At 39.5% G+C, this 21492-nt stretch overlaps 1 protein-coding gene across 1 annotated transcript in view; it reads left to right on the forward strand.

Annotated features, from left to right (window-relative positions):
* The first annotated feature begins 7451 nt into the window (after positions 1 to 7451).
* Positions 7452 to 21492, forward strand: part of CXXC4 (CXXC finger protein 4) — a 30435-nt gene continuing 16394 nt past the window's right edge. Inside the window, 4 exon segments of the mRNA XM_024993517.2 lie at positions 7452 to 7652; positions 7776 to 7851; positions 10310 to 10677; positions 10679 to 11647. Coding sequence (XP_024849285.1) covers positions 10567 to 10677; positions 10679 to 11647 — 1080 coding nt within the window. The 5' untranslated portion in view covers positions 7452 to 7652; positions 7776 to 7851; positions 10310 to 10566.

Consider the following 21492-nt stretch of genomic DNA (forward strand, 5'->3'; position numbering starts at 1 on the left):
TTTTGCAAATAGGGTCATTCAGGTTACACTGGAAGTCAAAAATCTCAGGTTCAGGAGAAAAAAATAAAAATCACATTTTATGAAAAATCTTTCTTTTATTTAAAATGGCAAATCAAAAAATTCCATTAACATTATTAAATAGAGAATAGTTTACAATAAATTTAATTTTCAAGTTGTTCGACAGAGCTAAAAAAGTATGATTTTTATATGCCTCATTTTATGTCTCTAGAAAGTCAATTTTAGAAAGAACTTCATTATTAAAATTCTTTGAGTTTTTTGTTTGTTTTGAATAACTGGGCAAGTCCTATCTGTTAATTTGAAGATTCAGAAGCCTATTTATAAGATACCTAGTTTCTGCATATGAATTCAGTTTCTACCTTTGAGCTCAGGAAAAGAGTGATTACCTGAGTTAATGGGTTTGGGATTTTTCCTGAGAGTAAGAGAGGAACTGAGAGAGGAGATTCTGTCACTTGCTTTCCAGCATTCTGTAAATCCCTGTCAGATAACACTTGGGTGCAGAGAGAATAGCTGAAAGCACATGGAATGCCGCTGCCCCGTTCTGGACTGCTCTCTGGGAAGCAAGGACACCGCGGCAGCGCTCGTTGCCGCAGCTATAGGAAGTGTTCTCTGGTCAGCTCATAACTGCCAATTTCATCAGGTTCCTAAATTATCGGAAACAATCATCTCTTATCCACTTTAAGAGATACTAATGAATTTCAAGAAAGCATACAGATGGCTCCATGCCTAAGACAAATTTTCCCAGAAGAAAGGTCGGTGAAGGGTGCCTGGATACTGCCAGGCAGAGGAAAGAGAACCCCGCAAGAAGGAAGTTGGGGCTCAAATTGCAAATTTGTGTTTATATCTTTGAGTGTCTGGAAGCTACTCACTGTGACTTGTTTTTTGTCTTTTTTAAACCAAATTGACCTACTATTTCCTTTGAAAAAAATCTGGAATGTTATTGCTTGGGTTTTCTAATACTCCAGTGGACAAAACATACCAAATATTTATGGAAAAATACAAGGAAGCTCATATATTACAAAGATCAAGCCAAATTAAGGAGCCTTATGGAAGAAATGTTCTTCCAGAGATTTTCATTTTTAGCCTATTGTTATTTCATCCGTGTGGGTTTCTGCATTTGGGGACAACTCCTATTATCCTGCCATGCAGTATCAACCCCGTGGACTATACAGTCCATGGAATTCTCCAGGCCAGAATCCTAGAGTGGGTAGCTGTTCCCTTCTCCAAGGGATCTTCTGAACCCAGGGATTGAACCCAGGTCTCCCGCATTGCAGGCGGATTCTTTACCAGTTGAGCCACCAGGGAAGCCCAATAATTTTATAGAAATGAGAAGGAGTGAAAAAATAAGAAATGGCCTGGACCAAATTAAGTTTTGCAAAGAACAATTCTAAAAATTAATGCCCAAGTTAGTGTTTGGTACAGACTGTCCAAATTGTATGTAAAAATATGTGAATGTGTGTCCTGATTAACAGAGTTGATTAGAATATGCTGCTAATGAGGCCAAGGTAATGGGTTTAACCCTGTGAACCCATTATTTTCATTATCCTCAACAGTCACAGATTTTATCCCTAACAGTGGTCAGCCATTCCATAAATGCATCCTGTTAGTCATTAGGAGGACAGGGCAACAGAGTGTATATAGCTTAAGACAAATTTATTATTGCTAGAAAACAGCTCAAAGCACATGACCTGTGGTTGGAAGGTTAAGAGTGCCAGCTACGAATATGAAGGTCAACACTATGATAATGATGTATAGATATTTAATTAAAAGTTAAAGAAAATAACAAGTGTGCAGAATATTGATTTTAAGGATTAATTTCATCAAATTCCACTTTGTTGAGTCACCAAGAAAATCTCAGAGAATTTTAGTTTATTTAAGAGATTTAAAAGCATTATTTCGTTATAATAGTTCATTACAAGTAAAATATATCATATAAATAATAATAACTTCATCTTAGTTTATGGTTTTTTATCAAAGAGTTTGTATGATCATGGAAAGGTGATGAACATTTTCTGGGAGAAGTGGATCTGCTAGAGTAGACAGTTCTTGCCAGGTGTAACACGAGATGAGATTCAAAACATGGGACAAATTAAAGAAGGGTTTTGGATGCCAGTTTATTAATTTTGCATTTTCATCCTACAGACCACAGGGGAACTTACTTCCCTGTATTTTGTATGCTACTTTTTTCAATGTGTTTGGCACAGAATGTAAGAATCTTCTGTGGGCCAGGTGATGTATGAGGTGGGACACAAAACTGATTGTGACATCAGACACAATCACTGATGTCAAGGATCTCCATTTCTGGCAAAGAAGATGGGTCAATAAAAATCCGAGGTAGCTATAGTCAGAGAAGAATTAAAGACATTATTCCCTATTGTTTTATTGGCCTAGTCCTCCTGTGAATGTGGCGGTTATTGTATTATTATTTGCAGTATTAATTACTATGGAAAGAGGCAGCCCTCAGAGACTGTATGAACAGGAATTGGGAAGCTGGGTTCTAAGATGGGTGAGAGAGTTTCAAGCACTTTACCTAACCTGAACACTGAGTAGATTTTGTGACTAACAGGAAACACATTATTGGTGGAGGGATTAAAGCTTACCTCTGGGTTTTGAAAATACCAGTAGACAAGCTGCTAATGCCTAAGATTTATCTCCAAGTCAGTTTATTTTAGATTTATGGTATTTCCTCTGCTTGTGTTACTTCTGTTTCTTTATTCTTTAGTAAATTTTTGTTTGACTATTTTATACATAGCTTGGCTGTCCTACAGATATTTAAGAAAACATAGTTTGTTCATAGTTGCCAAACTTTCCCCAAAATCATTAAGACTGCTTTTAGTGGTAATCTCTAAGGACGGTAATCAGCAAAAAATGCTCGCAAGGGAATTGAACTCTCATGGTCGATTGAAGGTTGTGTGGGCCAACTTAACCTCTCTGATGGGTTATTCTCCTTCCAGTGTTACTCTTCTGGGAAACGGCCAGCTGTCCGCCAAACTGTTTTTCTACTCCACAGTAATAGAGTTGCATCTAGCAAGTGACTGTCCAGCCCATCTCTGCAGCTAGCTGCAGCATGTGACTGGTTCTTGACAACTGTCAATGAGCCATGGTGCTGTGGGTTACTTCAAGATGAAATGTTTAAGAAGGGATCATGCCCCATTCTTGGCCTTCTGCTCATTGGATGTAGTTGATTAGTAGTCTGTCAGGGATGACAAGGTCCTGTGATGGAAGGAAACTAGATCCATGAATCAGTCATAGAGGAGAGCCATCCTCTGATCTGCAATTCCCACCCTGGATTGTGACTTAAACAACAAATATACATCTATGGCTTTTGGATTGAAACATTTTGGAAACTATCTGTTACAACAGATTACCTTTTTAGAGATTCTGGATAATGATGACAATATTGACCATGATGAAAGCAGCCATGCTTTAAAAATATTTCATAGTACAGCACAAAATTTCTGCAGAGTACAGGACACATTTTCAGGTGATACGCAAGTTAATTTTTTCCCATGAAGATACCAGTGAAACACCCAAACTCCTACTGCAGATCACAAAACATACAAAGCGGAGTAAAGGCACAAACCACTTCCAAAAAACTGGAAGCTGTAGCAGACATTTTGCACAGAGAAGGAACCTTAAGTTTTAGTACTTTATAGAAATGTGAGTTCCAAAGAAAAGTTAATAGAGGACTAAGTGTTCTCAACAATTTACCTAAAAACTCTGACACATTATTCTGAAGAATACAAAAAAGAATGTGGAGTAATGTGAGAAATGGCAGATATGCAAGTGCTAAAACTAGCATATATAAAAAATAAAGAATATAAGATATTCTAGACCAGAAGAGAAATGTTGCCCTTTATCACATTTGGCTAAAGTCACTCAGTCATGTCTGACTCTTTGCGACCCCATGGACTATATATTCCATGGAAATCTCCAGGCCAGAATACTGGAGTGGGTAGCCTTTCCCTTCCAGGGGATCTTTCCAACCCAGGGATCAAACCCAGATCCCATATTGCAGGTGGACATTTGGCTAAGGATGTCATCAATTCCCTCAATGCTTCCCTGATGGCTGCTCAGCAGTAAAGAATCAGCCTGCAATACAGGAGATGCAGGTTCTATCCCTGGATCAGGAAGATCCCCTGAAGGAGAGCATGGCAAGCCATTCCAGTTCTCTTGCCTGGAGAATCCCACAGAAAGAGGAGCCTGGTAGACTATAGTCCTTGGGGTCGAAAGGAGTCAGACTTGACTGAAGCGACTGAGCACACACATGCATGTAATCAATTCCCTAGCAGGAAGGAAATGGATGTTGTATCAGAGCTAGGAGATACACTGTTTAAAATATATTCTGTATGTCACATAAATGAGGGGCTTGTGATCATAATTAAAGCTAAGGTTCTAGGATGCAGAGAGGGCTATTGGTTAATGAATTGTTAATAGTGAGACTAGCGGAGAAGGCAATGGCACCCCACTCCAGTACTCTTGCCTGGAAAATCCCATGGACGGAGGAGCCTGGTAGGCTGTAGTCCATGGGGTCGCTAAGAGTCGGACACGACTGAGTGACTTCACTTTCACTTTTCACTTTCATGCATTGGAGAAGGAAATGGCAACCCACTCCAGTGTTCTTGCCTGGAGAGTCCCAGGGATGGGGGAGCCTGGTGGGCTGCCGTCTATGGGATCGCACAGAGTCAGACACGACTGAAGTGACTTAGCAGCAGAGCGGAGGTTATAAGCACAAAGCTTTGGAGATTCAGGATTGGGTACCGATTTCAGCCTTGTTGTTGTTGTTCAGTCACTAAGTTGTGTCCAACTCTCTGTGACTGCATGGACATACTAACCTTTTGACCTGAGTTATCTGATATCTACAGGCTTATTATTTCCACTGAAAATAATAATAACTACCTCAGGGTTATTTCAAGGACAAAGTAAACTGCAAATTACTCCCTACTGTCTGACACAGATGGGTCATTAATAGTCACTTGAATTAATGATAAAGGCTAAGCGTTCTGAGTTTTCCCATTATAATCTAGAAAGTAAAATTCTTTGGAATTTAGAGCTTATTTTCTCTCATTTGTTTTCATTTTGAAAGAGAGCTTGAGGCATTCTGAAAAGGAAAGCAAGTTTGGCATAAGAAAGCATGATATCTTTATTTGATTTTTTTAATTTTTACAATGTGTTGGTTTCTGCCATACAACAATGGAATCAGCCATAATTATACATATATCCCCTGCCTCTGGAGCCTCCCTCCCACCCCGCATCTCTCCAGGTCATCACAGAGCACCAGACTGGGCTCCCTGTACTATACAGCAACTTCTCACCACCTATCCATCTTAAACACATGACACTGTATATATATTGATGCTACTTTCTCCATTCATCCCGCTCTCCCACCATGTCCAAAAGTCCATTCTTGTGTCTTGTCTCCATTCCTTCCCTGCAAATAGGTTCATTAATACCATTGTTCCAGATTCCATATACATGCAAATATAGGATGTTAATGCATATATATGGAGTCTTTGATTTTAAAAATCGTTTATTTACAAACTTCAAAACATCGATATTTTAAATATTTTGAAGAGATGTCTGAGAATCTATCATTTTTCCAGTATAATGAGTATAGGCACTCATTAAAAAGTGCCCACATTTTGCTGATATACTTACCATGATGTTCAGTTCAAAAAAAAAATCAAATGCAAAATTCTCTTCTTTGCTTTCACAAAGCATCAATAAAAGTATAAAAATGTCAATGAACTTGAATAATAATTACGAATAACCATCTAGTTATTTTGTCTATAAATACCAAGTCACTGGTTTGATTGATTTTATAGCCAAATTTATTCTATCTTTTTAAATTACAAAACATACTTGTTAATGAGTCAGAAAACAAGCTGCCCCCATTTCAATATTTGTCCACTCTTGGTACAGCACCTTCATTTATGTACACCACAGTTGGTAACAACTTATCAATAATCAGTCTTCCAGAGTTGGCAGAATCTTTATATGGTCAAGGTCAATCTTGAAAATTCAAACACAAAGTGCTTTAAAATATCTTTCCAGCGTTTTGTTATTGTAAAAGAAACAGCTCATTATCATACTTTTCGTCTTTCTCTGAAACTATATTATTGTATTCTAGAGTACAGTTTTAATTTTAAAAGAGAACTTCATAAGATCAATTTAAATAATCTGAACTTTTTTCTTTCCTACTTTTGTACCTTGTTATTAACCATTTTTCTTTAAAACTATCCAAAAGATTCATATTTTATATGTTTCATATAAATATGAACATACTTCAGTAGTGCAATAGCATGTAGCCAGGAATATCTCATGTGCTTTAAGGCAGCAGTGAAGAAGTTAATTCATAGCTGCATTTATGAGTGAGTTTTATTTATTTTTGACCTGTGGTAAAAAGATTTATCTTTCAATTACTAAACTATTTTCCCCAAGTGTCAAGAAGTCATACTAGATTAATGTAGCTATAAAAGTAGTTTTTGTTTAAGTAAAGTTTGGAATTAAAAATAGGATAAGTTACAAATCAGATTTAATCATTGGAAAAGAATGTGGGGGATGAGGGGATAGAGAGATTGATTTTGAGCTCGGTCAAGCTCACTCTTTTTTTTTTAAACATTCTGGCATACTAATATTTAGAAGAGCTGGACAACCAGAACACCGATCCGTTTTCCCTTAAAGATTGAAATGATCAGGATTTTTAAAGTCTTCTTGGGTACATCAGTAGTATTATTTAAAAGCCATGCGGCAGAGTGTGAAATAAGAGTATTTTTCAAACAAACACGACCTTTTCTGTTTCTTGTACTGCTTTCTCTACCCAGCCAGAAAACCCAGACAAGTTTATTTACACACACACCCGCACATGCACACACACACATACCCCCCACACACGCAGAGTGAGAGAGAGAGTGGCGGAAACGCCCTCTTTCCAACCCTTCCAAACAATTATCTCCGAGAGTAAAAGAAAATAATCAACAGCCCTCTGTGCTGGGCGGCTGAGCCGGAGAGCCAGGCGCGAGGAGGAAGGGCGAGCAGCAGGCGAGCCGGGAAACGTGGCTCCTCCGGCGAGGAGAGGATTTGTGAAGGGGAGCGCCGGCCCGCGTGCGCCTCTTGTTCCCCGTGTAATTTGCAGCCAATCATCAGTAGGTGTCCGCGTCCCTGCGTCCTCCTCACCTCGGCGCCGACCACCCCCGCCCCCGCCCCCGCCCCCAGCCTCCCACCTCCTCCTTCGCCTTTCTCTCCCGCTCCCCTCCCCCAGCAGCCGCACACAGGCACACACACAAACAGAGAGAGAGAAGGGGGGGGGGGGAGACGGAGAGAGGAGAGAGAAGAGACTGAGAGGAGAGAGAGAGAGAGGGGAGAGAGAGGGAGAGAGAGGGGGAGAGAGAGAGGGAGAGAGAGGAGAGACTCCCCGGCTCCCTCCCTCCCTCGCACACAGCGACTGGAGACGGACGGAGAGCAACGCGCTGGGAGAGGAGAGACCACCGAGAACAGCCCCGCGCTCTCACACATACACTCACACTCGGCTCTTTCCTCTCCCCCCCTCCACCTCCTCCTCCTTCCACCCCCACCACTAACACCATCTCCTCCTCCTTCTCTCTTCAACAAGAAAAAAAAAAAGCCATTTACAGGTATATATTTTTTTTGATCCGCATATTTATTTATCCCCCCCTCCCCAACAGTTTGTTTACAAGTATTAAAGTTGTAATTGGGAGCTGCCAAGACACATCTGGATTTGTGTTTCTTTGTGTTAGGGGGTGATGTGCAACTAATTAAAGGCAGACTGGCAGCGTCTGCAAATTCTAAGGCTCCCCAAATAAAAAGAGACTGGTAAGTGATTGTTCTTTCTCTTTCTCTGGCTTTTTGCTCTTAAATGTTTGCTGTCCGTTGGGATTGTAAAAGTAGATTATTAATGCTGGACTCCAGCGATGAAAGGCGTCGCTGTATTAATTTATTAATTAATCTGCACCCGCCCCTCCTCCTGAATGTTAAATATGACCTTTGATCTCTGTGTCTCTGGTAGACCAGACATACAATATTAGGCATGTACAGTCACATTGTTTAAAGGCAAAACAGGATCATGAAGTATGATGTCTAATTTAGCTTTGGAATATGACTATAGTTATTTGTGTGTGTTTTATTTTGCTTTTTAAAGAAAATCCAAACAATAGCTATGGCTTAGGTACCTTTTTCATGCTCCAGAGATGCATTGATTAAACAATAATGACCTGGATACTGGGCACAATCATTTTCTACAGTTTCTGGTGGCATTAAACCTTGAGGGAGAAGGGGGGGGGGGGCGGCTGATGGTAATAAGGAAAGCTTCTGTTTGGAGACACCACTCTAATACTCCGAAAAAGGGACATTAAATGATTTCTTTATTTGGAACAAGGTCAAAAGACTAAAATGTTGAAATTTTTCCCTCCACTCAATGCGCTGGTAGCTAATGCATGGTTGGCATAACTAGTTTTTACTGAGTAGCAGTTATTATGGTCTTGCAGTTACAATGTGATTCGCAGAAACTGAAGCTATATGCATATCCTTGCTGTGTCTTCCCCCATCACCTTCCCAGCATCAAGAATATTTAGCCAGGAGCATTTTGGGGGCACCCTTTGTATTGCCTTCAGACCTCTGAAGGGAGCAGTTTTCCCTAATGCGAAACCACAGAGGTGGTTCCTGAGTGATTAGGGACTTGCTGTGATTGAAAGATGCCTGCTAGCTTCTAATCCAGCCTGGGGTGAGGTTCCTTATCTTGATTTACTTTGCCTAATAGGGATTTGTTTACATAAACCTCTCTTTTTTTTAGGGCGCCTTCTCATCAGGACTTGAAGTTTTTGCACTTGGAGTTTGGGCATAAATGGCTCATTAATCTAATTATAAGCATAATTGCTATAATTGATATCCATTTTGAACTGAATATTTGAGACTGAGACTGCTGGGCCCCCATTTGATATTCCCTGAACTCCACATTCTAGACCAGTATGTGGGTTTCAGAAGATGTCACAAAAAGATATCTGTCCCACCCCCCACCAAAAAAAAATCTGGAAACAAAGAAACTGGTTTTTTAGGTTAATATACACTTTACATTTTTGCTTTACTTCTCAAAAGGCTCTGATGCACCTCTCCCCCTGTAATAAACAACTAAAATACCTCTGCCTAAGCATAATAATGCCCTGTAAGCAAAGAGATGAATGCAAATACCCAGTTAATATTAAACTTTCCTCTTAAACAGAGCTAAAGAAAAAAATCATCTTAATGACTATTTCTTCATGGAACACCTTAAATGATGTCCTCCTACTTTTACTCAATGTAAAAATCAGTGACTGGAGAGAGCCTCAAAGTCCATGCTTTCCTCTTGTCTTGGGAAGAGGCTGGAGTCTCCATTAGGAATTATTGGGAATATTCTTAAAGTGACTACAGGCACTTGGTTTGAAACCTAGGACACGGTTTGCATTATTTAAAAAAAATTTTTTTTTTTAAATCTAGTCCATCTTTCTTTTCTTTCTTTCTTTCAAACAAGTAGAACACCACTCTCTTACCCCCTCCATGCCCCACCACCAAATGGCTTGTACAATTGAGACCTGTCCTTGGTCCATTGAATTAAGACCCTAACAGAGCCAGCTGTGCTGGGATTCAAACTAATGACCGCAGACACAGAAGGACACTGTGGCAGCTGGTAGTTCTTTTTTCCCTGCCTCTTTAGTTCAGATTGTATGTGGGCAGTCTCTTAGCTCTCAGTTGTATTGTGTTTGCTTACAGTTTATACTCGGATGTATTGTAGACTTTCTCAGTACTTCATTTGCTAATTTCCTGTTCATTTTCCTCATAGGGCCATAGCTGTTTTCTACTTTAGAGCATTTGCATGCCCAGGCAGCACTTGTTCACACATTTCATAGTGTTTAAATGCCCTCTGCTTAGGTAGTATCGCCCTCCCACCCCTGATTTGCATGTCTTTAGCACTCCAATTGCCCTTTTCCCTCGGCATTTGTCACCCCCGTCTTTCCTCTACCCCGGGTATCCTGGCTATTAATACATTTTCTCAGGAGGGTTATAAGAATAGGGGGGAGGAGCCGTGGTGTGCTCTGGGGAGGGAGGGATCGGGGTTGGGAGCGTGGGGGAAGGATGGGAATGAGGAGGGGGGGGGTGTCACGTCTTGATGATTGTTATGCAAACGACCTGACGAAGAATGTGGGAGCTTTCTGTGTCTGCGGTGGGGTAGTGAGGGAGGCTGTTTATTTTTTCATCTTTTTCCTCGTGCAGCTCGTTGGAATGACTTTCTTTATTTTAGTTGTAACAGTTGGAGGATAATGCAAAGGAAGACGCTGCCTGGGAATTCACCGTCTGTGGAAATGCGCCCCAGAGAGGAATAAAGCAGTCCTCACCTTGCTCTCCCCACCTGGACCCACTTTCTCCTCCCGCCTCGGCCCCCACCCCAACATCACCATCACCCCCTTCCCTCCCCCCCACCTCCCCCCCTTCCCCACCCAGGTGTCGGACCAGACGGTCCCCACTTCCACCCTGCACCCCTTCTTTCCCCCTTGCACCATGAACACCAATGTCTGCGTGGAGCCCGGGCCGAGCCCGGAGGCCCCGGGCTTGCCCAAGGAAAGCCACCTGCCCGAGGGGTCCCTGAACAGCCTTGTGGATTACAACTCCGGAGATGGAGCGCTACCGCTCCTTTGCCACCTCCTTCTACAAGACCAACGGGGGCGCCTTCCCGCAGGCCGCCAAGATCGCGCGCATCACCACCCCCATCTTCCCCAGCAGCGCCGCTGCTGCCGCGGCCGCCGCGCGCATCGGCATGTCCCCCTGGAACTGCGACAACGCGGCCACCGCCGCCGCCGCCACCGCCATGCTCTGGGGCAGCGGCGGGGGCGGGGGCGGCGGCGGGGGCGGGGGAGGTGGCGGCGGCGGCGGGGGCGGCGGCGGGGGCGGTGGGGGCGGCAGGAAATCCTCCTCCGCCGCCGCCTCCTCCTCCGCCTCCTCCTCGGCGATCCTCCCCGCCGGCGGTGGCGGTGGCGGTGGCGGCGGCGGTGGTGGTGGCGGCGGCGGCGGTGGCGGCGGCAGGACCAGCATGCACCACCGAAACGACTCCCAGAGGCTGGGGAAAGCTGGCTGCCCGCCAGAGCCATCGTTGCAAATGGCAAATACTAATTTCCTCTCCACCTTATCCCCTGAACACTGCAGACCTTTGGCGGGGGAATGCATGAACAAGCTCAAATGCGGCGCTGCTGAAGCAGAGATAATGAATCTCCCCGAGCGCGTGGGGACTTTTTCCGCTATCCCGGCTTTAGGGGGCATCTCATTACCTCCAGGGGTCATCGTCATGACAGCCCTTCACTCCCCCGCAGCAGCCTCAGCAGCCGTCACAGACAGTGCGTTTCAAATTGCCAACCTGGCAGACTGCCCGCAGAACCATTCCTCCTCCTCCTCGTCCTCCTCAGGGGGAGCTGGCGGAGCCAACCCGGCCAAGAAGAAGAGGAAAAGGTGTGGGGTCTGCGTGCCCTGCAAGAGGCTCATCAACTGTGGCGTCTGCAGCAGTTGCAGGAACCGCAAAACGGGACACCAGATCTGCAAATTTAGGAAATGTGAAGAGCTAAAGAAAAAACCTGGCACTTCGCTAGAGGTCAGAGGAGATGATTTCTTGTTTCCCAGTCTCCCCCCTTCCCTCCTCACTCCCCTCTCCTCTCCCCTCCAGGGCTTCTTGTCTGGCTTCAAGATGCAGTCCCCTTTTCCTGAAGCTTCATTCAGGTTGTAAGATACAGTTGGTGGTGGTTTGCGGAGGGCATGGCCTCTCCTCGCCCCCTCCCCACCTGCACTTCGCCTGGAACCGCCCTCCAGATGCGGAAGGGCGCCCCTCCTTTTTTTTTTTTTTAGCTCTAGGAAGAAAACTAATGTAATTGGTTTGAAAAATCAGAAGTTTCACATTCAATATGGTCAAAAATTACCCTCGGTGGTTTAAAATGCCCCCTTCCCTCTTATTATTATTTTTAAAAGCATCTCTGCCCAAAGGGTCGGATACATCACATTCTATATACTTATACTGGGCAAGAGAGACCTATTAGTGACCCAGTTGTAACTGAGGACACAGTTTGTGGCACACAAGCCTACATTCCCTTTTACACTCTCTCTCACACACACACACACACACACACACACACACGAACACACACACACACAGAGTGATCATTGAAACTAACATGCATGAATTCAAAAGGGGATTTTGATTTTCTACACTCTTCTAATTTTTTTTCCTTACCATGACAAAATTTTTCTGTTTTCCATTTTATTTTCTGCATAGTTGGTATTTTTTCAGAACGGGGAAATAGTAGAGAAAACTGAACACCACTTGCAGTTTTTTTAAGGAGAGATGACAATTTGTAGCAGGTGAGATGGTAATTTTATTTACATAGTTTAGAAACTAAGGATTCCTAAAACTCAGTTACAAAAAATATAAACTTGGGGTTCTGTGTTTAACAAAGTAACCACTATGTGGTCACAAAATCGTCCTATACATCAAGCACTGTTTTGGTTGATACACTATATGGTCAATGACAGTTTCTTTTCCTATGTGTGCTTAAAACAATGTACAAATAATCACTAAAGTACTTGTTATATTAGGCTTTCGGTTATGTTAAACAAAAAGATTGATGTGTTTGGTGGAAATTTCATACAGTGACCTGATCACAACAAAAGGGGGAAAACGGAAAATCAGAAGTAAATGGCTTTGGTGATATACTTAGTAATGAAATATGGACAGATAATCATATTTAGCCTCTTGATATAATGCACAGAGTAGATGGCTAAATGCTCATATATAGGTGATGGATTTAGCATTAGGGAATATTCTATGGGCTGGACTGTAGGCTGAGAGTGGTTCTCACAAGTTCTCATCAGAGGGAAACCTGCATAGGAGTTTTCTCCAAGAAGGACTGGCCTTTGAAAGGAGACTTAAAGATCTTTGCAGGTTTGGATGTAAATAAGATACAGATTTTTTAAAGTTTTATTGATATAAATCAAAGCAAATAGCACTTTGTAATTCTCCTCAAACAAATATTATGTTGATATCATCATTGATTATGATCAATTCCATCAAAATATTGCATTTATTCCTCCTTATAAGAGAACCCATGTCTGCTGAAAGTTTGACTTTATTCTAGGGTGGTTTATTACATTGCCTTTGGCAACTCTTCTTAAGCAAAGATAGTAGCAATCATAAAGGCATGGATCATGTGTTTTCTTAGGTGGAAAAAATTTGTTTTTAGCTTTGAAATATCTTCTCTGGATTAATTTATTATAACTTCTTAAGGTCTCCAAGGCCCATGGGAAATTAAAATTTAGTTCATACTTAAATCTTCTGTTAATGCTTAGTCGATGAGCACTACCTGGCTTTAATTTTTTTACCCTTGAACTATAGCATCTAGAATTATAGAATCTAGAATTATAGATTTGCTGTGGTTAAGTGGACTTCATCTTTAGCTAGACCTATGTACTGCCTGCATTCCAATTTATTGTATGTAGTAGGCAGGACCACTGAATAATTCTGATTTATTTAGGAAGCAACCTCTCTGAACAAGTTTAATGTGAATACCAGTAGGTTTTCTGCACAAGTTTCTATGCTGGTTTATTAGTCTAAACAAACTTCATAAGTTTCTTTTTTCTTCCTTTTGATAGCTTTCCCCAAAACTTCTTGTGATCTTTATGTTCTTTAGCTTTTTTTTTTATCACAAAATTCCATAGTATTACCTTTTCTTCTTTTTAAAAATTCACATGGAAAAAGATCTATTGATCTTCAGAAAGTGGGATGTAGATGAGAGGGGAAACATATTTCTCTCTTTGTGGAGCTCTCTGAAGATGTTCTCTTCCCTACATACCCTTTCCTACCAGAGAATTGTTCTTGGTTCAAGGCTAAGATGATTAGTGGAATGCAATTTGGCAGAAAGAAAGCAAAAAAAAAAAATTAATTGGCTAAGATTCTATCTAGGTCACTTTTAAAAGGAAAGGCAGCATGATTGCCTCAAGCACATGTGTAACCACACAGTTACGGTTGTAGGAAACCAGCTGGACGCATGTCAGAGTGGCAGGGTTTACAGGACTGAACCAGAGCTGAAACAGTGGTTGCAGGATGGTGCAAAGTCCCCCTGCTGACCTGCCTCCCTCTCTAATTTGGTTTTTGTAACTTATCATCATCTGTGGAGATGTTTTAGATGTCAGATAGACTCCGGAGCTGAGGATAGTAATTTGGAGATTCATTATGGATATTACCTGTGGATTTCAGGCGTAAGTTCAGTAGCTAATATTTATTGGCTTTAAATTCATATCTGGACTATAGTCATTGCTGATACTAGTATTTATCACTTCAAGTCCCACGTGCTCTTCTTTCCTTTGACTTATTCTCATGCCAAGGACTGGAGGCATAATCAGATTTTCAGGGTGAGTAAACTGAAATTAAGATAGACTCACATGGGTGTGTTGGGCCTCTTGCCCACATTTTTTAAAGCCTCCCCTCTGGCATTCCTTTTAAAATTGCTTTACTTATTTCCACATTTTCCTGATAAGTCTCAGGTGAAGGGCATCTTAATTCCTTAAAAATTTATTTACAAAATCACTGCTTTATAGTATTTCATATGATAAAAATGCACATAACGTAAATTTAGCTTTTTGGTGTTATTGTGTACTGTATAGTTGTATATAACACTATTCATTCAATCGATTGCTGTACTAAAAAATTATCACTGATTATTCAAAGCAGTCATGCTGTATGCCCTTGTGTGACAAAACTTATCTTAATAACTTGTATCCTAAATGGTTAATATTAAGTTCTCAAATATTTTTAAAAACTTATCATATATCATGATAAGTTCTATGATAGACCTTTGTCTCATACAAAAGTAGTCTCATACAAAGGTATTCCTTTAGTTTTCGTATTCACAGCAGTTACATTTCTTATACTAAGATCTAACTTTTAAAAATCTCTCAACCTAATCTTACTCAAGGGAGAAAGTCATCCCATGGGCCACCCCAGCCTCTCTTAGTCCCTGAACATTGTTCAGGTGACATGATTGATCTCTGTGGGACAGCATTAGAGACCACACAGATCTGGTTTCTCTCCCATTAGCTGATTTATGGAATTACATTAGTCAGCAGTGCCTCAGGAGTGTTCCCTGCCCCCATTCCTGGCTGCTGGGTACACAGCGCCAAGGCCACCGCCACTGATGCTTTCCCTGAGCTGGACAAGGGACTTAGAAGAGGCATGTTAGAGTGAAGAGGCTGAGAAGCTGGAAAGTCAGGAGCAAGACGGTCTTTTTTCCCTCTCTTTTCTTTTCTCTATTTTCAATTATCTGCTGAATGGACAGGCCCTAAATTATTTTCCACAAGTCAGGTCAAGCTCCTCAGGGGTCTGGTGGAACCCATGAACCGCAACACACCAGGCCTGTAGACACACACATAAAATAGTTGTGTCACTCAGATTCAGAATCTGTATGGTTAAATAGTGAAACTGGTCACCAATTAAACATGTCGGATAAGTTCTTGAAGTTGATGACCAAAAAAAAACTAGAGGTAAAATATGAATGTTTCATATCTTAAATTGTGATACATAGTGGTTTATCATTTTATATCATAATTCAAAAATGGGTTTTCAGATTGAAGAGTCAGAACCATGCCAGTATAAAAACAAAAATTTTTTTGATTGGAAAATGTAAATATATAACTATTGAAAGAAGAAATTTTTCAATAAATTCAAACAAAATGATAATATATTAACACTGGAATGTAGTATAGAAACAACATAGAGAAAAGATCCAGAATTTCATAAATGTTAAGAAAAAAGCACAGAAAAGTTCAGCTTTGGCTGAAGTCAGAAAATAGATTTGTAGCCAAGGCAGCAAAGTATTATACAAGTCCAATAAGATTCTCTTTCCATCACTAGATTTAATACAAGGTAGTCAAAGTTGTTTTTAAAAGAATCACACATTTTTAAATAATTCCTAAATGAAAATAATTCCCTTTCCTATCCAAACATCATGTAAATTCTAAGCAATCTTTTGGATGGCAATTAGGAATAGTAAAATGAAAAAAATTAAAAGCATTTGTAAATTATCCTATAAGAATGTTTGTTTGAAATTCAGTCAGCACCAAGCAAAATTTTTAAAAAAATCAGAAGCCGATAAGAACAAAAACAAACTTTAGACTTTAATCATATAAAAATATTTGGATATTTTAAACAAGAATGGAAATTGTATCCAGTGATGAAGTAGATAAAAATTACTTGATTTTTAAACTTTTTAATTAATTGATTACTGAAGCATTGTTGCATATTTTTATTAGTCAACTGTTTTTCTGGGTGAATAGTTAAGATTTTGGCACAGTTCAGACTTACAGATTGACAAATACAGGACAATTTATAAAATAGTCTGTAAGACTGAAAATTGAAAGGTGTGTCAGAAGTGACGGGCGTTTCATCCGTATTTGCTCTAGAGTACGCAGTTGGAGATTGAAGATCTATGTCAGGGTGACTGAGAAGATGCTGGTAGAATATTCCTTCTGGATATAAACATAAAACATTATTGGAGTTTTCCCCAGGAATAGGTTATAGTGTGGCTTTAAAAAATCTCTTCTGAAGTGGTTGGTGCTCCTAGAACTTACTATTCAATCTGAGTTGGTCAGATTGGTTCTTGTATTAGTTTACTTTTACTAGAAAACAATTCAGTTTTTATTTTTGCTTTGGAGAAACGCAACAAAATGTCCTGCTATCCAAACATTTCACAAGCATGGATATGCTCAGTTTCTTATGTTTATTTTTATTCAAATTATACAAAATTTTAAAATAAATTCATTCATCATATAAAAATCACTACTTAAATCAATAGGTTAAATTCAGGATTTATTGAAAGGCCCATGTAAATATGCAAGTTGGAGAAAGGACTACTTCTCTTTTAGTTTTCCTCTTATTTTTAGATTAGTCTCTAAAAAGTAATAATGAACCCAAAGTAATGGTAAAGTCATTTTGTAAGTGTGATTTTTTAGTCACTGATTAAAATATCAGATGATCTTGGCTGGGAAAGTAGAGCACTCTAGAAAAAGTTTGTGTTTTTTTTTTAAACAAAACTTGTTTTTAAGAAAGTACTTTTTTGGTGGGATTGGTATAAGTTGTGAGGATTTTGTGCATATATAATTTAATTTCTTTATTTGTCCTAGAGTGCTTCTGTTCATTCTTAACATACTTTTTTCATTGAGCATTTATGCTGTTATCCTTAGCAGTTTCAAATTATTGGAGGAGGGACACACGGGTGGTTTTATCCCTCAGTCACATCTTGTTCCATCACATGCAAACACCTGTACTGAAATTGAATTATTCTGCAGGGTAATCGAAAAGCCTGCCTCCATCCGGCATCATATGTTTTCTGTTGTTTATTGAGTTATGTTGCACCATACTTCAGATGCGACAGCCATTTAATAATGTTGAAGACTTAGCTCTGCAGGGGCTAAAAGGATCCCAGCAGGCTTGTTAACTTCTACTCTAAAACATTAGGAAAAATATTTTTTCCTCTGTGAAACTTTAGGGGTTTCTCTTAATTTATTTCAAGAACATGAGCATCCAAAGCCAGATATGAGAGTGAGCCTGTGAAATCTCTGTTTCTGTTTTTTGATATTTAACCTCTTTATTTCATGGTATGTTTCTTATTCAAAAGAAAGTGGCAAAGCAAACAACTGCTTTTTCAGAGAACTAATGACTAAAGATAAATTTCTTTGGCTGATATAAAACCAAATGTAAATTCTATTTAGAAAATATACTACTAGTTTCTTGGCTTTTCATTTCTTTTATAATTAAATTTGTATTTGGGCCACGTGGCCCAAATTTAGATGATAGGTGGTGGCAGGAGCTACTAGCTTCAGGTAACTTACCAGTGGAACAATGTTAGCTACATCAGCATAACTTCTCTGAACATTTCCTCAACTGTGAAATGGACATAACAATATCAACCTTCATTACAACTCTTTGATACTGTATGTAGGTTCATATTCTCTGCATCCTGAAAGATGCTATATGATTTCTCATTCCTAATTTAAAGTCATCAATAAAAAGTAGAGAAGATGATTATATTTACAGATAATTCCGTACACCAGCAAGTTATTTGTAGTTATCAGGAATTAAAGCCTAGATAGATTATTTTGTGATTTTGAGTTTTCTGAATATTGTTTTAATCATGCAGTTCACCAGAGCTCTGGCTTGATTTCACTTGGAAGGGGATAAACCTGATGGACAAGTTTCCCTTGTTCTTGTACCTGTATTGTCAAAAGCCTGGGAAATCTGCACAGGTTACCTAGGGACCTTTGTCACCATGGTGAGCCAATTTAGACAATTTAGTGCTCTTCCTCCTTTCTCACCAAAGGTACACTACTGCCATTAATTTCTATATCTTTTAATAAGATTGTGTGTGTGTGTGTGAGTGTGTTTCACTTTACCAACTCAGTACCTTTGTTTAGCTGTTACTTTCTTTATTTGGGCAGACACAGGGAGTTGTTCTAAATGTGCATTAGTGAGTTTAGGAAAATCAGTGTAAGAAATGGTTAAATGCTTATCACAAATTCTGATTGGAGATTGTATTTAACAAATACTGAAAAATTGTAGAGTTACTCTTGTTCAGAAGATAGGGGTGTGTGTGTATGTATGTGTGTGAGTGTAGGAAATTAAACAGGTAGATAAATATTTTGAGATTAAAAAATGAACTATGTAGAGCTTTTTCTCTTATTAAGAAGAGAGCATTTATGAAATGAAAAAAGTGAGCAATAATAGAAAAGCCTAGTGGTTTTCTGGGAAAAAATAATGTTAAGTCCTAAAATATTTGAAATACTATCCAAGAAAGCTTTAAAAACAAGGGAGAAAGGAATATGCAAGCAGGCTGCAATGCAGTATTAGAAGGAGTTTTGTAAAGACAGGATATGGATGTCTGCTTTGCTTCAGCAGTTATAGAAGTTTCACGGAGAATGGAAACTATAAAGAGGGGAAGATAATGTTTTCATACTTGACTTAGTACATTTGGTTTGGAAGTCAGAGCTAAGTCTCAAGTTCAGTGGAGTGGCAGCTGACTCAGAGACAAGGAAAAACAGATTGTGTTTTAGATGATGTTATTGTATTTACTTATGCCTTTGAAACATTTGGTAGAATAATTTCAGAGTGTAAGTGAAAGAAGACATCAAGATGGGTGGAAAATGGGATCCTATTTGGGTGTCATTTTCATCTAAATTAATGTTTCAGAGGACCTTCTGGAGCAAGTGAACAAAAGTGTCAAACTATAGGGGAAACTGGGCTGAAAGTGCTGTTTCTTGCTCAAGGACTTAAAAAAAACACAGAACCAAAGCAAACCAAACCAAAAACGTCTGAATGATTAATTGTATCAAAAGGATAGAGATCAAGAAGGATAAGAGAAGAAAGGGATAAATTACTTTATCAGGAAGAGTCATGGGCATTTCTGTATGGTTCAGCAAATCTGGCAAATTCCAGAGAAGATACATTGTCTCCAAAACTTTACAGAGTGAAAGGAGATGAAATGAATTTTTTAAAGAATAGTAGCTCTATAAGTTTAATTGTGTGGAAATGATGATTTATGAGTGACAGTGAATCAGTGGCAGAAAAATAACTGTGCTGGGGGAAGACTTCTCTATGGTAAATATCTTATTTATAGGTTAAATGAGATCAAGGTTGGTTTTAATGGAGTCAAAAACAAGTAAGAGATAAAATTCTCAATTCTACATAGATGGATGCGAAGTGAGATGTGGAATCTTCTAACAAACCCTAAATATGTTGTATGCTCTAATTTTCACTCCTGAAAAGCAAAATGGAGAACGCCAGCCTTTAAAATTCCAAAGGCTATAAATATTGGATCTTCTATATAAGGCTGCTATCTATCTATTGTTAAATGTGTTATGATGTGGAGTGGTTTTCAGTTTTCCTCATGTGATGCTCTTCACATGTATATGTTATTTGTATGGCATGAACTTGTAGATAGCACATTGGTGGTATATGAGACCAATGTGTTGGCTTATGGCCAGGATTTTTAGAAAGTAGAATAGATTAGAGTGGAGGAGAAAATATATGAGTGCATCACATGTAGTAAGAGCACATATTGTTAAGCTTCGGTTTTAATTATGTATGTACACATAAATGTGTGTGCATGTTCTAGGCTGCTGTGTGAAATGTATTTCTAACTTGGTTGCAGTCAAAAAAGTTTGAAAAACACTAGTTTAGTGACAGCAACAAGTCTACTGAACAGATATGTAGTGAAGAAAGAAATTATATTTGTAAATGGAATGATGTTAACAAGATAAAGAGTAAAATTTAAATGTGTTTCTGTAAGTAGCGTGTCTTCTCTCAGGCAGGTCTGTACATATGAGGTAGATTTATAAATTCATGGTGTATGCTTAACATATGGTAAACCCTTGATAAGTTCCATTCAGAGTATCTTTAGGTAGGATGAGATTGTTGGATGGCATCACCAACTCGATGGACATGAATTTGAGCAAGCTCTGGGAATTGGTGATGGGCAGGGAAGCCTGGCGTGCTACAGTCCATGGGGTCACAGAGTCAGACGTGACTGAGTGACTGAACTGAACTGAGGAACTATTATTTTCTAAGATTTGTAAGCAAGAGCTGTGAAACACATACACATATATACACCTTGGCTTAAAAAACTCAAACTTTTCTTTGTTTCTAATTACCTTCTTAAAATACCCATGTAACTCCATAACTCTACACCTTACTCTTTCATCCAAGACACTTAGCTTCCTAATTACATTCTTTATTCTCAGGCCACAAAATGGACACATTTCAAAGATATGATTGTACTTTTAGAAAACTCTGAATGCAATCTCACACCTATTTAAAAGCCTTGAATTCCTTGCTCCATCCTTGGCTTAGTTCTTCCCAGATCTAGATAAGAAACAGTGCAGTTGTGATTTCTACTTAGCTGCCTCATGTGGTCATGTGGTGTAGTATTGTCTTCTATTACTACTCCAGAATTTTTCAAGGAATAAGAAAAGAAAAGAAATACTGGCCTTGAATATTTGAACACAGTGAGAATCTACAGTATGACTTGTTATTTCAAGTGTATTTTATAGAGTGCTGGAAACCTTTGTATGAGCTGAATAAGGGAAAGGGCCACATTGAAAGGAAGAAGTAAAGGAAGGAAGAAAAGAAGGAAGGGAGGGAGGCAGGCAGACTGTAGTGTTATAGTTTAAAGGGAACTAAGAAAGGAGCATTCTGGCAGAAAGGACTGTCATGTTCAAGGTCATCTTCTTGAGTCTGGTTTAAATAAGAAATGAGTAGAAATGGTTAATGCCTCAAACTTTTTTGAAAGATGCCACGAGTTTGGCTAACACTCAGCATCATTTCATTTACCTTAGTGGAAAAAATAGTTTCCTGTAAACTGACTAGATTTTTTTTTTCTTCTAATTCCTCTTTAAGAGTTA

Source organism: Bos taurus, chromosome 6 (assembly GCF_002263795.3).
Source record: "Bos taurus isolate L1 Dominette 01449 registration number 42190680 breed Hereford chromosome 6, ARS-UCD2.0, whole genome shotgun sequence".
In the NCBI taxonomy this organism is placed as follows: Eukaryota; Metazoa; Chordata; class Mammalia; order Artiodactyla; family Bovidae; genus Bos; species Bos taurus.